We start from the raw sequence: 18,030 nt of genomic DNA on the forward strand, positions 1-18,030 counted from the left end.
TCCAATAATTAAGGTATGATCTAGTCATCAATCTATTATTATTATTATTATTTTAAAATTAAACTAATATTATTTTAATTTTAATTATTTCTTTCATATAAATCTAGATTAACTTTTCTATCTTAGATTAACTTTTCTTACTTGTAACTCGGAACTACCTCCGTTCAGATTTAAAACTATGATATTTTGTAAACAACTTCAATAATATCATGTACATGGTGAAAGTGCAAAGCATCCAAAACCCTAAAGAAAGCGCAGAATCAAAATCGGACAGCAAATTTTATTTCCCATAAAGAACCTTCCATAATCAGAAACAAACAAAAGAAACACGTTTTTCACCCGCCAATGAAGGCTAGTACCGTCATTAAATTTTACCAAACCGCGCTCCTCCCATTTTTTATACTTTAAACAAAATACCAGGGCGCGAAAACATGACCAATCTCCCGCTCCTTCTCTGACCATCCCCCTCCCTCTCACTATCCAACCCCGCGCCTCTCTTACCTTTATTTCTCCGCCTCTCACTACCTCCTCCCTCCCCCCCCTCCCCTCCTTCTCCCTTACACAATGCACTTTGAAAACCAACCTCATATCCCCCCCGCCACTCCCGGCGGATCCACCGCCTCCTTCACCTCCTTGGATATCCCCCACCGTGTCAAAAAGAACAGAGGAAATTACAACTGTGGACGTTGCGGTCTCCCCAAAAAAGGCCACGTCTGTCATCTCCCTCCTACATCCACCACTACCACTACACCAACGCAAACTCCAACTGACTCTTCTGTTTCAGTCTCCACTTCCACTTCTCGTCCTCCGCCACGCCAGCAGTACTCAAATCTCCGCAGAGCGTTGTCATTTGATGATACTGACTTACGGTGTGACTCACCGGAGGTTGAAATCGATGAATCGGAGATGGATCTGTTTGGTTCGGGCTGCGGGAAGTTGCCGGTGAGCTGTATGTGGGAGATTTTGAGGAGGTTGCCGCCGGCGGGGTTATTGGCGGCAGGTAGTGTGTGTAAGGGATGGAGAGAGACAGCGAGGAGGTTGTGGAGGGCGGCGGAAGAGCTTAGACTTAGGGTTCCACCTAGGTCTCAGCCTGGGTTTGTTGGATCTGTGTTGCAGAAGTGTCCTGGACTTAGTAGACTTAACCTTAGATTGGAAAGGTTAGGGTCTGTTCCCGAGAGGAATATCTTTTTTCAGATCTAGGGTTTCATGAAGTGGATCGGTTGGGGATTATCGGCATTTTGGTTTTTATAACGAAAATTGATAATATTAACATGATCTAAACAAAAAGCTACTAAGCTTTTCGAGGATTAAAAACAGTTAATTAAAATGTGGTTTGATTTATGAAGAGAAATGCTAAAATAACACAGATGTTTAATCTATTAAAAGCAATGAATTTTGATATCATGGTACTGTTTGATCTATATGCATCAATGCAGGAATAATCGCGGTCTAGCTGTTTAAGATTTTTAAGAGCCAAGCTTAAATGAGTGATTTTTGATTTCACCAGGCCAATTTTTTAACAAATTGAAGCTGCTTTGAGTAGTTAAATTGATCTTGTATGTTTGATTTTTTAATTGATTTTGTTTCCTTGGCTGTTGCAGTGATTTGGATTCGACTATGTTTGCTTGCATTGCGTTTTCTTGCCCTAATTTGGAGGTGGTGGAGATTTCTACATCTGAAACTGCAGTCAATAGGATAACTGGGTATGGTTTTTTTCCCAGTCTAACTCATTATTTTTCAATCTGTTGTATATGGCTCATTTTCTCTCTATCTGCAGAGGTTTTTTTTTTTTTTTTTCCTGTATTGCTATTTAGTGATGGATATTGATAGTGAGCCAACTGGCAACTGGCAGAAAACCATCCTATGCCAACTATTTTGTTGTTATAATGCTTTGTGGCAGTGGTGGCAACAATGTAAAAGTGAAGCATTGAGTTATGGATTCAGGACTGATTTGTGATATTGAACCCAATTTTACTTGAAACGGGACAAGAGGTCCAATTTTGCATATGCTTTACATGGTCTTCCTGGTCATGGAATGTGACTACGCCTGCTGTGTTTAAGAGTGGTGCATCAATTAAAATGATCTAGACAATCATAGGCTTTTTAGGTTTTATTTTTAATAATCAGGCCTTCCTTCAACTTGCGAGGCAACATGCTCCCGGTAGACTTTTATTATTTGGGAGTATAATGAATATTTTTTTTTTCTGTTTCAGTTCTTCAAATAAAATATTTTCTGCCTAGGGTCTGTGTTCATTTCTTGTTCCTCGCCCCTTTAAATGTTATGTGATTAAAGAGTGAGTGTATGCTATTTGAGAAATGGCTGATAATTGGGTCAAATTTCTGATTTTTCTATGCAGTGATGAATTGGGTCGTTTTGTTGCTGATAAACGTTGCCTTACAAGTCTTAAGATGGAAGGATGTTCTAATCTAGGGGGTTTTGTTCTCTGTTCATCGAGTCTCTCTACACTTTGGCTTTCAGATCTGTATTGCCTATCTAAGATGGTAATTATTTATTTCACTTGCTTCATCTCATTTGGTGTGACCAGTCTTCTAGTTTGAAGCTCTTTGTTGTTTATATGAGAGGAGGACATTCAAGGTTGGCCTTCTGTTGGTTCATGCTTCCATGTTGTTTGGAAGATATTTGCTGGCGTTTAACACAAGTCAATTTTTATTTATCTGCGGCCCTACTCTGTAGGTCTTTAACTGTCCCAATTTGAAGGAGATTTCCCTTGATTTTTCTCGCCAAGAAAATGACAGCACTGATCTTATTGCCATGGTTGATGGTCTGGGAAGGAGTTGCCCTCGGCTGCAAAATGTACATGTTGCATCAGTTCGGCTTTCTCATGCTGCAGTGCTTGCTCTCACAGCTGCAAACTTAAGGTTTGTCAAACAATTCCATTGTCAGCTTATATCCTTCAACTACAAAGTACCTTACCGCTATGTAATGTTCATTTGCTGAAATAGTTGTTTTAACACTATGAACTTCATAGGGGTTCTACTGGCATATTCTTTACATTTCTCTTATCTTATTGGACGACCTGCATATATCTAATATAAAATTTTGGGATGAAGCATATATCTAATGTGTGGTTGCTCCATAATTTTAGGGGGTTGCGGATGCTTTCACTTGTTCTTGGAACTGAAATTACCGACGCATCTGTCGTTGCCATTTCGCAAAGCTATTCAAAATTAGAATTACTTGATCTGAGTGGGTATGTTTTGGAACGAGTGCCTATTACATTTGAAAAACTTGAAGTCTAATATGGTGAATTAAATCAATCCTTTTTTAGAAGGAATTTTTTGATACTACAAGTTGATTTCAGGTCTAGCATCAGTGACAGTGGCATTGGAATGATATGCAATGTGTTTCCTGGAACACTTTCAAGGCTTCTTCTTGCGCTTTGTCCCAACATCACTTCAAGTAATCTACATTCAAACCTCCCCTTCCAGAAGCAATCTAGAATCTATATTTGCAACATGCTTTGGCCCTGCATAAAACTTTTGTTAATTGTCTTGCTTTTTAACTCCTCTCAGGTGGAATTCAATTTGCTACAGCTCAATTGCCTCTACTTGAACTCATGGACTGTGGAATGACAATTTGTGATCTGAGTTCTCAGTATCCAACTTCTGATGAAAGTGGTGATTTTGAGTTGCAGACGACATTTAAAAATAAATTACACCTTATATACCAAAAGGTCATCATTAAACATAGCCGGTTGAAAAAGCTCAGCCTATGGGGCTGTTCTGGCTTAGATGTAAGATTCTGTTAACTGACATGTAGTGCATGGTTGCATTGATTTTCCATCTCCTGCTGTTCTCAGAATGTGAGTTTAAATGCAGGCTCTATACTTAAACTGCCCGGAACTTATTGATCTGAATCTGAATTCCTGTAAAAACTTGCATCCAGGTATATTATTTTGCTCTCTTCAGGGTATAATTTGTTTGAGTTGTGCTAATTCTGCATTTTCTTGGCTAAAAATAGTTAATTGGTTATTATACTTATTTCCCCAGAAAGAGTGCTCCTGCAGTGCCCCAGTTTAGAAAGTGTGCATGCATCAGGATGTCACAATTTACTGATTGAGGGTATTCAGAGCCAGGTGAATAGCCAACTCCATTCATGTTTTTTTTTTTCCTTATCTTGCTGTACAAGGCTTGGTGGTTTTTTAATCTTTGAATAGGTGATTATGTACCAGCTGTTTATGTTATTTGATAGCATTGAATCTGGCTGACCAAGCTAGAAAACTCATGCAATGAACATGCTGTCTGCACCCGTAAATTGATTGTAGTCTATAGTTAATTGTACAATCTCTTCCATGCAAAAACTCTGATCTCCCCACCACAGGACCGGATTTCTTTTTTTCTTTTTATTGTTCATTTTAAATCTGGGAAATATTTTTTTGATAGTCGCTCATTACTTGTACCAGAAAGCAGTTAACGTGCAACACTATAAACAAAACTTTAGAGATTCCTATTCTATGTCATTGACAGTCCCTTTTCCACTTCATCAAAAATAGTTTCAATTTCCTTTAAATAATTGCAAAAATCTGTTTGGGAATTGGGTCTATAGTTCTTTCAGTGTCATCATGGTCATGGCAAGACTGTCTAAAAGACATGCACGTCTACAATGGCATTTGTCTAATAGTTGACGTAATGTTTTTCATCAGGTCTGAGTTTACTGCATTGATCGTATTTAAAACTCGTCCATATTAACTGCTTCCCATGTTTTGTTTTAATAAGCTTCTTATGTGTCAGTGTGCAATTGGAGTCAGTTGATTGTTTGCCATTGAGACAGTTTGGTGTCTGTTTGGAACTTGAATGTTTTAGTTTAAACCTTCGGTATAGATTCAAGTCATAGTTTAATTTTCGTTTTGACTTTTGGGGCTTTAATCGAATCAGTTAAGATTCAATCATTGTGTTCTTACTCTTTCATACTTGTTGAACTTACCTGCAGGTCAGCAACAATTTTGCTGCTATGGAAAACCAATTCCCAAATAAACGTTTGGCTGATGGCTCAAAGAGGGTAAGGGTCCCGCAATTCCTGAGCCAGCAGGTAGGTTGACTACACCATTTTTTGTCAAGCTATATCATTCATTTGCCAAAGCAAACTAAAAATCATGCTATGTAGTATATCCGACGCTACCATAGTGTAATACAATCACTTAAAGCAGTATGCTTTTCATATAATATTAAAAGTTGTATAAATTGTAACATTCTTTTGGTTTTCGAGAATATAATGTTTGGGCTAAACACTTAGGCTGATGTTGCTTCTACCTTACAGCCATACGACGAGGATAAGAAGCGGAGAAGAATTGCGAGTCGTCCTTGTAATGTGCTTGTGGACTGAACAACATGCCCATCATACATGTTTCATACTGTACACATTGTGTAATCTATACGCATGTTGTAATCTCTCATTGTTATCTATTCCTTAGGCCAAATGCCTCGTGCAAGCAAATGTTTGCAGTGGTCCGGAATCATGGTTAGGGTTATCTGCCTTGTACAATTGCCATTCCTTTGATATCAGTCAAAGTCAATTGTTTCAAACTAAACTAAATACCGGTGGACTCTGATGACTTTACAGTTCTTTCAGCTATTAACCTTTGAATAAAGCTACTTGTTTCCATCGTACTTGTGCGAAAGTTGTTCTACTTTCTATTGTTCAAGTTAGCACCAACTGTTCGATGTTACTTGCTACTCGTCACAGAACTAACTTGTTTTTGTGTGAACAGAACAGTAAATTTAAACAGCTCGTTCACCTTCAGCGACGCTGCCCGTGTCAACTCTATGGGTGAAAAAACCTTCACCTTGAAACTGGCAATTTAAATCTAGCGGAGGTCTACAAGTCCAGTTGAGATTGCGTTTGCCGTTGACAATCTAAGATCATTTGAGTGGAGGTCTATTTGACCGAGGTAGAACTAGAAACTGTTCGGAGATTTTCAGATGCAACCTCCATGGGCTCAGGTATGGCCCGGATCCTTTTGAGCCCGTGTGATCTAGGCTCTGTTCTTGATGTTTGGGCTTTGGGCCAACTATTTATTATTTGCCCCCGTTTTTTTGAACCTCGACTACCACCAGTTTGTCAGCCACTCCTTTTGTCTGTGCGGAATGCTTTTATGGGCCGACCCCTATACCATTTTTTGTAGGTCATAGTGGGAGTGTAGTCAGGTCAATTTTTACTCTTTGAAAATAAATTACTTTTCTGTAGTTCTGTTAGGTCTTAAAAAAAAAGAAGAGTTTTCTATATAATTTAATTTAGTTTTGCAATATAAGCTTATATGTGACCTCATTTTGCTATTGAAAGCATTTTGATTAAAATTAATTCTCCACCAACCACCTAATTATGTTTAAAAGATGAATGAAAACTTCGAACGGTAAATCTCTTGAACAGTATAAAAGTAATGTAGGTGAAATCAGTGAGAAAAATACTGTAATGAAATACACATTTCAAATTAGTTTTCTAAATAATTTCAATACTCTGATGGAGTGATTGTATAAAAATAATAATTTAAATGGATATTTAGGGATAATATTACACTTATCCCTATAGCGAAACACACTCGTTTCCCCCTCCATTTCTGCATTTGACGAGCAAGTTGCGTTAAAAACTCGGATATTTCGCGATATGTTCATGTTAGCTTTCTCTGCATTGTGCGAAGCTATTGGGTGGGTCCAAGAATGATTTCTAAGAATTATTAAGAAATTAAAAATTGCCATTATTGATGGAACAGCGTGGATTCAGCAATATTGTCAGATCCGAGAGAGAGAGAGAGAGAGAGAGAGAGAGAGAGAGATCATGGAGCTGACTTCCAAGTCCAAATCATAGATGGAATCGACACAGGGAGGGACCAGAGTCATGAGTCTCATGACTAGCTAAAATGTACCGGCAAATTTTTATGTACAAGGGATACCCTTGCTTCCATCAATGCACGATGGTCAAATCTGTTACTTACTAGCTAGCTAGCTAGCTTTGAACAGGCAATCTCTTTCATATATTTACGCCTAAAACAATTAATAAATCAAGAAACTTGTAGAAATGGACATGAATGAATAAATGCTCCATCGACAAGCACATGATCCCTGTTCCCTTCCTACAACAACGTCCATATGGATCATTTCCATTACCCAGTCCTATTCCTATTCCTAACCCATAAGAATTATATATATATAGCAATAACTATTACTGTATTAATAATGAATACTATAATAAATGAAGGAATTTGAACACTAGATGACTACCCAGAAAACAAACAAGTACATGGTCGTAACATTAATAAGCAAATAATTAAAACAGAACAAGCAAGACACATGACCGAGTCTCTCGGAACACAACTAGAGTTATTATCGTTCCTGTCCATAATAATATAAATTACTGATAGAGTATCTCACAAAACACAATTAATAATATTACAGAAACAGCTCCACGAGAACAACCTGCTCAATCCATCTACGCGTTTTATCATCTTTTTGGTTCCTGCGACCCACGAGATCAAAGGAGCAGGCTGTGGCTCTCACTACTTGTAGCTTCTGTTCTTGCACTTCTCCATGGCTCTTGGTGCTGAAAATGAGTTCAGGAAAAGCAAAATTAGCATTGGGATGGATATTAACGAGAAGAAATCAGTAATAAATCGCTTTTTAAGAAAGATTTCTTGGCATGGTTAACCGAAATGATGGTTTACATTATACGACAAGTATTAATTAATAGTTGTTTTTCAATGAATACTATAAGCTAGCTACCAATATTTATAGTAAGAAATGTAAACTAACCAAGTCCAGTAGCCTCCGTTCCCTTCATTATTCGCAGCCTCTTGCATGATTCAACAAACATGCTGTGTTTAAGATAAAGTTAGCTCTTATATAGTTAATGGGAAGGGGATAGGGTTTGCTATATATAGTATTGTAATTAATAGTAAACTCTCTAAAAAAGAGTTCACAGTTTCTTTTCGTGAAGGTTGTATTGACTATAGAGAAGTCAATTAAGAACTTACTCCCATGGGACGTCACCGACGAGCATCCAATCACCGTCCTTGTCTTCATAAGTTGGAACATAATCAGTGCCATTGAGAAGATCTATGAGCTTGCTCTCATTGAGGAAATCTTTCAATCCATGGGATCCACAATTGCCTTCAATGCAAAATGGGATAAACCATATTGTTAAACCATAATCACGGGCTATTACATATGTAAAATATCAATACAGCCTCTATATATGTGAGAGGTGATGCATGTAAATTTAATCGTACCTATAGTAAAGGAACTGAACATTTTTCCCAAGGCATCAGAAAGCTCCTGGTATGTCTTGTACATCTTGAGGTCCACTTTACGGAGGTAAGGTGCCCCATCCATGCTAACCTTCACAAAGGTAGCATTGCCCCCAGGAACCTTCTCACACTCTCGATCAGTGCTGCTCTTTTGGACTGCTAACATGTTCTTTCGGAAAGATCGTACTGGAGGCCATCCCACAACCTGTGCCCTAAAATTTTATTTGGATGTGCATACCATGAGTTTCAGTTATGTATACCTAATTAATTTATAATATCCAACTTCCAGTTAAAGGGTTGGCTATGGAAAATGGAAAATGATGCACAAACAAGTCACTAAACCAAAAGATATTCGAGCAATCTCTGTGCTAATCAACTGGAGAAAAAAAATGAGAGGGTACTGCGGCTACTTTATCTTCCTCATCATGCAATTAGTGGGTCCATGAAATTCTATAGGCATTGACAATGGCTTACATATTTTAGTGTACCGTTGTTTTCCAATCAAGATCTAATTACTAGCTCTCTCTCGTTTTTGGATTAAAATTAAAGTAGTATAAAATTCAAAATGAAAGCACAAGATTAATTTTAGCAATGTTAAAAATGGCAAATTGCTTGAACTACTCCTATTAAAAATATGACTGTCCCTTTCTTTTTCGAAAATGAAAATGAGAGAATCCATATTCATAGTTTGGAAAGGTTAGCAATCTCATAATATTAATATTTCATGTGGGCACTTCTCCTTTAGCAAAAGTCAATTCAAGAACTCAGTGTATAATATATTTCAGTGAGCACTTCTCCTTTAGCCGTGCTCCATATATATATATATATATATATATATATATATAATACACAGGAAATAGTTAATGCTAGTAATAATTAACCTCTTCCACTTGCAACAAATCTAAAGTTCTATATGTTAATTTGTGGGTATTTCAGAATCATCTAGCTCCTTTTTTTATTTATTTCTTAAGAAAAACATCAAGCTCTTTGATTATAGTTTTTCTCTATATTCACTGCATACATGATACTCTTTTTTAGAAAATATTTACATGGTAATTTGTGGCTATGTCCACAATGAAACCTTGAAGGCGAAGGCAATTATTACTCTCGCTCTCTCGTATGTGAAACATGCTACCAAATCTAATCATGTACTACCTACAATCATACACGAACATGAACGCGAAAAGGTTAAAAAAATAAAATAAATTAGATTACAAAAACTAAAAGAAAAAAGAAAAAACATGCAACCTACTTAGCTGGAGGCTTTGCTGGATCAGTGGCCAGAAGATTCTTCTCCCTTTGCAAACTGCTGGTCTTCTCATGATTTGGATCAGCACCGCTCTCCTTGGAAGAAAGTTTGAGCTTCAAGTCCACAGTCTCAGAGAATCCTCTCTTCCTCACCATCTCTCCTTCAGCCCCTCCACCATTCCCTGGCAACCCTAGCCTTAGCTCTGTCTCCTCAAACCCCATCTTTGTTCCCTTCTCCACTTCCATGATGAGAGTACTTTTTTGCCCCGCTCTCTCTAAGTTTCCTCTCAGAAACTGATCACTCCCTCTCTCTGTTATCTCTCTAAAACCCTCTCTCTGTTCTCTCTCTAAGCTTATAATTGGCACGCAGTTGTGTGTTAGCTCGGATTTGATTTTCTTGGATTAAGTGGTGGTACTGAAATGTATGAGAAAGTGAAAGGGTAAACTTTTTTGCAAGATGGTTGTAATGATATGGGGCTTGGGGGAAGACTTGTGGTGTTTGGGCTTGATAGGTATTAGTGTACGGCTTGGGGCATTTGTTTAATTGTCTTTGAGTCAGGGTTAATGGGAGATTGACACGTGGATACATGTCAGAACTGGCTTTTTAAACGTTTGCTGGCAGGTGACGACATGGTGATGTTCTAGCCTATGATTGTCTGTAGCCTGTTGGCTGATATTTGCCATTTTGACTGGGGAGTGGACCACCTAAATAATTCTACTGTGCTCTTCTGCTCTAGTCTACTCCAGAAAGCAATCAAGGATCGGTCCCGTTTGATTACGGGCACCGGTAGTGTTTTTATAAAATTTTGAATATTTTTTTTTTGTTTTGAATTAATTTTTTTATAATTTTAAATTATTTTAATATAAAAAATAAAAATATTATTTTAATATATTTTTAAATAAAAAATAATTGTTAGCTAACACTCCAGCTACACGCAAAAAGAGGTGAGGGAATAAAAATGTAATGAATGGGTCACTCGAATCCATTTTCTGGGGCTTAAACTTGATCTTATATCTGTATAAAAATAGCATTTTCTTTGCATTTCTAGACATTTCAAGCATGTTATTGTAATTTTGAATTTCGAAACTAACATAATTCATAAACGTGGGATAAGAGCATTAAAAAAAGTAAAAAAAATATATATTAAAAATTGATTTAAGGGCAATCCAATTGCATGTGGAATATTCTAGATACATTATAAGAAGTTTACTTTTTGCCAAGTAAGCAAGAGGATGGCTTCTAGTGGGATACAAATTTTTATCTTTTCTGCCGTGTCTACTTTTTTTTTTTTAAAAAAAAAAACAATTCACCGTTAATTACCTGGCTTTACTTTTCTTCAAAACTTAGATTTACCAAGTAAGCAAGAGGATGGCTTCTAGTGCTCCTTTCCTTTTTGCTGTCCCATGTGATGTCACCCATTATTTTTGGAGAATTCGCATACGGTTGCTCACACCAACATTTTTCCGGCCTCATCCTCTACTTGATCATGGAATTATTCCTACTAACTATAATTGATGCTCATGGTGCCAGTCAGATATAATTAAAATAAAATCAGATACCAAAACACCAGATTGGTTCTTCGGTTTGAGCTTGTTAATGCTTTAGATAAGGCACTCATGGTCCCTGATTGAGGTTGCAATCAGGAAACATTCCCACAATAATGGCAAGCTGAGAGAACTTATCAAAATTGATGATGTGAAAATTTAATTATTTGAAGGTGGTCCTCTGACTTACATCAACAGTGCCTTCGATCGAGATCCAATCCATGTTCTATGGCGAAGAACACCCCACTGTATAATTATGAACACTCGAGATATCCTATCTGAATTTGCCGACATAATGAAGATGTTAAATTCTCGAAAGTGATCGATTTGATTTCTTTCATACTTTCTTTTCTTCCTTTCTTTGGTTCTATGTTTTGCCTAAGAAATTGGCATTAGAGATCCCATCACCAAGTCCAATTTAATTTTTCTTTCCCGCGTATGAGCATCAAAAAACTGAAAACCGACGCTAATAAAATACACCATGCATGTATACACAGCATGCAATCTACTATGTATATACATGCATGAAAGCTTTAACACTATAAACAGCAGTTCCTACTGTATTTCTAGAGTATGTATGTAATTAGTTTGTGTACATAGGTTTTTGAGTTTTCACATCACTGACCTGCATGAGTGCAAAAACAAAAGGATGTGCAATTATTTGAGATGCGGTGGTCCCTCGAATGCATGTTCATATCGTTACTTGTATGAAAGCGGAGCTTGTCTGGCCGTGCGGTCGATGTTGGTCTAAAATTGCATGCACTCATGCAGGCTACGTTCATGATCACTAGCAAAAAGCCGAAGATGGACGAGCAACAATAAGACATCGCTCTTACTTCCAAGAACGTGTCAAGCAGTGAATTTGGTAAATCTAATTACTATAGCAGAAAAATGGTCTCGAGCCAGGAGCAGGAAATAAAAAGTAAGCTAAGAAAGGATCAAAGGAAGAAGAAATAGTAATAAAAAACGAGCTTGGGTGGTTGAGGGAATTTAGAAGGGTGGACCCTAATGTGTAAAGAAAAGCATGCATGTGCATAGATGCATTGGACTGAGCCATGTGAACTTGTTTGGCTCATGGGGCTTGTGTCGCCCAAGTGTCAAACCCTATCCCATGTGCGCCGCTGCAGGGCATCCCACTTACCACTTATTTATACTATATAGCTATATATCGAGTTGCTAATTAATTAACTCCTCTAAGTTTCTCAATGGAGATGCAAACATTGGATCATATTTTAATTAGAACTGCCTTTGAGATTAACATCTTCAATGAAGATCTATGGTTTCTATAGTGCTGAGATTGCTTGTGTTATATTTTGACACTTGTTTTCCCTACAAAGAATCATATAGAAGGTATAAGTTTCAGCAATCATCAATCATCAATCACCAAATGGTCTGTGGTCATAATAATTATAACCCTTCTGCCGCATGTTCAGTTTTTTTTGCTCCCCCTCTTTCTTCGAGCTAGGGAGACTGAATAATGATTCAATGATTATTGATCAGATAAATTGTTAGTTGTTAGGTTATGATCCGTGGGCGGTGGTTACGTAACAGACTAAAAAAGTATGGGTCAAATGGAACAAGCTTATATGTGAAAGATCATAAGCACAGAATTGCAGAGCGCAAAATAAAATATTAAGACTGATATGCCTGGTGGATTCTTGGTGCTCTGAACCTTCTATGCTGAAAAATTGATCTTGGATTCATGATCTCTTGAACCTAAACCTCACTTCGAGAGCGGATCCAAAGCGCGAGTCGTGCTACATATGTGCTAACTGGAATTGTTTCGTTAAAGCGTTGGTGAATCTATATGGGAATATTAGCCTATGCCCTTCCCTTGATATCCCTAAGGCAGCATAGGTTATTGTGATGGTAGAATTTCTTCGAGCTTAATTACCTTGTAATGAAACGATTAAATACAGTGGTGAATTGTTGCACCCTTTTGGATTGACACGCCTCGCTGCATGCATTCGAATATTTATTATGGAAATCTTAAGTTTTAGGGAAGGATCGTACTTATGTCATGTCCTCAAAATCGGGGAAGTTAATTATGGTTCTTGGTGCCACGGCCATTTGGCTACAAGGGCTAGCTAGTTAAGGCCGTCCGGACTCCATGGAGTATAAATAAAAAAATGCACCCATTTCGAGCAATCTTTAACTCGCTTTTTTTTTAAAAAAAGGGGAGATATGGGAAAATCCCATCTACTGGTAGGTTTTTTTTGGCCATGTTTTCTAATTTATCACACTTGCAACTTTCCATTACAAGCCTTTTCATGTGAAAATGAGCCCCCCGCGTCTCCTAGTAGTAAGCTTCAGCTTGAATTTGCATTTTTCTGTTTGATGGTGTAGATCTAAAAAAAAAAAAAATTCATGGCCACATATTGTTTGGGCCATGACCCAAAAAGCAACACTTGTGAGGTTTGAGTCCCGGCCGAAAGGACTATGAGTGTGTTTGATATTGCGGTAGTGGTTGTGATTGTGATTTTAAAAAAATTATTTTATAAAAAGTACTTTTAGTTGAAGTTGGTTTAAAAAAATAGGTGTTTGGTTAAAATTGTGGTTGAAATTGAGGTTGAAGAAAAAGTAGTTTAATGTGTTTGGTTAAGAATGCTTTTGAAATTAAGGTTATAAAATAATTTTAAAAAATATATATTAATATTGATGGTTTTTAATTTAAATATTGTAGATTTAACTATTACTATTATATCATAAAATAAATAATACTTTTTATAAAATATTTTTTTATTATTCCATTAAATTTTTTAAGAGCGCAATAACATATGTAAAATATAATCAGGAATAAAATTGAGATTGTGATCAAATTTTGCAAATATTACGTTATCAAGCGATCTCTGTCTAATTTATGCAGTGTCATTGAATAATGTTTAACATTAGTTTTTTGAATAAAATACAATTAAAAATAAAAAAAAATATTTTTTTATTTTGTTAGATCGAACTCGGTTTAATGCATTTTTAGTGTTGAACCGGACCGGTCCGGCCGGAATAGTGGAGCATCATGGAAAAAAACCTATAAATAATGAAGCATGCTCCACTATTCATGAGTTTTCCAGCTCAAGAAGCATCAAATTGCTGCTTCTTGCAAATCTATTGCCGTGCCACAATTAACAATAAGCCCATCAGTAAAAATCTGCTGTTAAAACATTATCAAATAAGTGAGTTGTCATGGTTGCTTCAAACATGAAAACAACCACACAACCAAGCACCATTTACACCCTAACCCCTGCGGCAGGTTGTCCAATATAAATACATCTAAATATTTTTTCAAGCTTCGAGTAGCTAGAAAGAGATGTAGCCGTGCACAAAAATAAATTACGCTTTACTAGTAGATTTTCTTTTAAGTACACACTTTTATATATGATATGAAATTTAATTCCACATGTCTTGCTCCATGATTACAACCACCAGGAAGCTGAATTTTGATATGAAGTTTTTTCACGACCTACGAACAACATGTAATGCGAACAAAGAATCAATTACACATATGATTCAAAATTAAGAAACTATAATATTGCTAGAACCAAGGTTTAACTTCTCCCAGCTTAATTCCTGTGCACGTACACGCATGAACACGTCGTATTATAAATTCGCCTTCGATGATCAGAACAAATGCTGTCGGTCAGCAGAGACATGTAAGTGTGCATCCTTATCAACTTATGTGTGATATTTACTTGGAATCTTAATTCTACATTGCAATTCATATCTTATACAAATTCCTTTAGAATTGGCCATGCGAAAGGAGATTTTGCGTCCGTACTTGTGGCCAGCAATTCCATTTGTTGTGGACATACATGTATTGGCTTTGAATCGATTCTGAGGGGCTCAATGACTGCAGAAAAATTATTGATGATAAGGAATGATTAATGGTGATTAAGGCACGTCGATAGATACCAAACACGAGTCATCTGGGCCTCGTGATGCCGGATATCATGTCTCCCTTTTTTATATCAATACGGACCAGACCTCGTTAAATCCTGTGAAAGAGGCCGAGACACCGCCTCTACGGCACTTGTCAGTGTGAGATGTGGGCCTCTGTCCGCCTCAATATTGGACTGTTTTTACTCGTCCGCAATGGGGTCAAGAGTTGAACGAGCTCAGCCTCACGTGTGGTCCGAGAACACGAGATGGCTATTCTTCACCCCCCGAAGAAAAAAATATATGAATTACGTGTTTCAATCTTGGTGAATTGTCATTCTAAGAAATTAAAATGAAAGGCGGTTCTTTCCTTTTCTTTCCTATAAGATATATATAGGAAAGAAAATACAGAAATACGTGCGAAATTGTGATTATTTTCTATGTTGGAATACTTGAGAGGTTTTGAGCTTGGTATGATCATCGCTGAACAGGATTAATAAATATAAAACTTGTATCTATTTATGATCCTGATCTGCATAATTTCACTTATATATATATTAATAATTTTTTAAAAAAAATTGTAGCTTCGATTTTTTTTATTCTGTTTGTTTTTTGTAGCTAAGATTGTTTAAAAAATATATTTTGTTATAAAAAAAATATTAAATTGATGTTTCTAAATGGTTTTTGAAAATTTTATTGTGTTGATTTTTTTAAAAAAAAATTATATAAAATATTATTTTAATATATTAAAAAAACACTTAAAAAAATATATACCACGACACTGAACACGCCTATTACAAGAACCACCAACCAATAGGTTGATGCAAATTCCAATGCCGGGTGCGTTATAGCCATGTTGTTATCTGCAATATACTCGCTTTTATTCATATAATTTTCAAAAAATATCTGTAGTGTATATTCACGCAATGAAAGGGAGCAATGGATGCGAAACCATATAGCCTTGGTCTGGACAAGAAAGCAAATAGTTTTATGAAGTATTTCAATATTGTAGTTAGCAGCTGCCGGTTTTTTTTTTTTTCAGAAATAAATTAAAATAATATTTTTTTATTTGCAAAAATTTATTTTTAATATCAACACATTAAAAAAATTAATTTTTTTTTTAAATTTACAGCACAAAAAAACAAACAGTACCTTGGATTTTTAGAGTGTGGATCCCTCTCCGAGGCATGCCATATGGGCATCTTGAGTGACATGATGAGCGGGCGTTTGGACCCGTGTATTGCAGGGAAACAAGAAGGAGAGAAAGGGGGCTTTTTTGCCTTTCCTTTTTATGGGCCTTAATTTCTTCTACCCCTGATTGTCCAAAATCCAAAACATTTTGCTACCACGTGCGGCTCAAGGCCTCCGTTTCATTATCACCATTTAATACGTCACACGTGTCTCGTCGATTTGACATCCTTTATAGTTTATATTATTTGCCCATGTATTGCAGGAAAATAAACTCGTGTTATGTGGTGGAGGGTATTTCTTAAAAATATTTTTGAATTTAAAATATATTAAAATAATTTTTTTATTTTAATATCAATACATTAAAAAATCATTTACAAATATTAAAAAATATTCTTAATATATTTTTAAATAAAAAATATTTTTGAAGCCTTGCCGAGCACACACTAAATCAATGCCATGATCTGGTCTTGGTTTTGAAATAGGTGGTCGGCCCTTTTTGCGTCTGGCATGGTTCATACAATGGATGATTAATTGGCCTTCAAAATGATTGTCAACCGTTTCTCTTAAAAGATTGCTTTTTGTCGAGATGGTTTTTCGCTACTTGTTTTTGCCGTTGATAAATGTGTTTTATAAAAAAATATTTTTTATATTTTAAATTAATTTTTTATTAAGTATTTTTAGATTATTTTGATGTGTTAATATTAAAAATAAAATTTAAAAAATAAAAAATATTATTTTAATATATTTTTAAACAAAAATATTTTTAAAAATAATGATGCTGGGTATATCACAAGAGCTTCAAAAATAAATTTGAGATCGTTACCATTTGAGATCATTTGATAACGTGGTTGAAACCTCATTATCTCAAATTATATATATTTTTAGATTATTTTAATATGTTGTTTAAAAATAATTTTTTAAAAATAAAAAAAAATATTTTAAAATAAAAAATATTTTAAACCGCTATTCTATAATCCTAAAGAGAAACTTAATTGAAGGATGTGCTTGTAGTTTTAGAATATATATATATATTAAGCAATCAAACTTCTATATAGCTATGCAGTCATATCTTCTTTATCTCTGAGCTTTAACAAAAATTGATCTTCTACATAGGCTCGTAGCTTTGTATGCGTGTGGCTATGTGCTAGCACCGGCAACTGCCAGCTACTTTTTACTTGAAAGCCAGAATGAAGCTAGCTGCTTCATATCCCAAGCTATCTCTCAAATTGGAAGGTCTGCTCAAAATTAAAGATAAAAAGGGGCTAATTAATAAACTTTTGAGGCAAATACAGACTAGAAAAGGATTTTCTCTCAATTTTTAATTCTACTTTACATAAGAAAATACTTGAGCTGTAACAGACAATTATACAAATACCCACCCAGTATAGATTTGTATTATATAAACAGATTTTTAACGCAGTTAATTTGAAAATTGAAGATTTTTGGATGCTTGGAATTCTTCCTCTCTCTTTGAACCAGGGAATTTATTCCAATCTTATTAAAAGCAATTGGTCCTGCAGCATGTTCCATCCCTGCCAGATGCTTCATCTTCCCTTTCTTTGAGCTTGCCTGACAGAGAAAGATTAGACACAGCATCGCTGAGTAAGCACCACGAATCCTTTATGCGTACATGCACATGATTGATTTCATTTTTTTTGACAATATCCGAACCAAGTTGGCTCATGTTTCTGTACCGTTTTAGGAAAATGCCAAGCACTTTCATCGGCAGGAATCTCAGCGCCAGAAGAAAAGATCAAGCCAGTCACTTTTCCTGGAAGGAGTTCCACTCCTCCAACACAACCAAGTTCATTTTCGACTGGGAGAGGGAGCATTTTAATCGAACTTTTCCATAAATAAATGGTCCATGGAAAGAGCAAGTATGATTTTGGTAGTGAATCACGAGCCCAGGCAGCAAAGC

The 18,030-nt window shown here is 36.0% G+C and overlaps 2 protein-coding genes across 2 annotated transcripts; one reads left to right on the forward strand and one right to left on the reverse strand.

Annotated features, from left to right (window-relative positions):
- The first annotated feature begins 458 nt into the window (after window positions 1–458).
- Window positions 459–5,628, forward strand: LOC133691370 (F-box/LRR-repeat protein 17-like). The gene is made up of 11 exons (XM_062111842.1): window positions 459–1,157; window positions 1,602–1,703; window positions 2,358–2,502; window positions 2,696–2,880; window positions 3,108–3,212; window positions 3,324–3,421; window positions 3,535–3,755; window positions 3,841–3,907; window positions 4,012–4,097; window positions 4,952–5,050; window positions 5,279–5,628. The coding sequence occupies exons 1-11, from the start codon at window positions 565–567 to the stop codon at window positions 5,342–5,344; spliced, it is 1,767 nt and encodes a 588-aa protein (XP_061967826.1). The 5' UTR covers window positions 459–564; the 3' UTR covers window positions 5,345–5,628.
- Window positions 5,629–7,233: 1,605 nt separating this feature from the next.
- Window positions 7,234–10,011, reverse strand: LOC133690980 (auxin-induced protein AUX28-like). The gene is made up of 5 exons (XM_062111268.1): window positions 9,511–10,011; window positions 8,241–8,470; window positions 7,986–8,121; window positions 7,765–7,826; window positions 7,234–7,555 (listed from the first exon to the last, which is right to left on the reverse strand). Exons 1-5 carry the CDS (start codon window positions 9,750–9,752, stop codon window positions 7,512–7,514), a joined length of 714 nt encoding a protein of 237 aa, XP_061967252.1. The 5' UTR covers window positions 9,753–10,011; the 3' UTR covers window positions 7,234–7,511.
- Between the last annotated feature and the right edge of the window lie 8,019 nt (window positions 10,012–18,030).

The sequence above is a fragment of the Populus nigra genome, chromosome 4 (genome assembly GCF_951802175.1).
Source record: "Populus nigra chromosome 4, ddPopNigr1.1, whole genome shotgun sequence".
Taxonomy (NCBI): domain Eukaryota; kingdom Viridiplantae; phylum Streptophyta; class Magnoliopsida; order Malpighiales; family Salicaceae; genus Populus; species Populus nigra.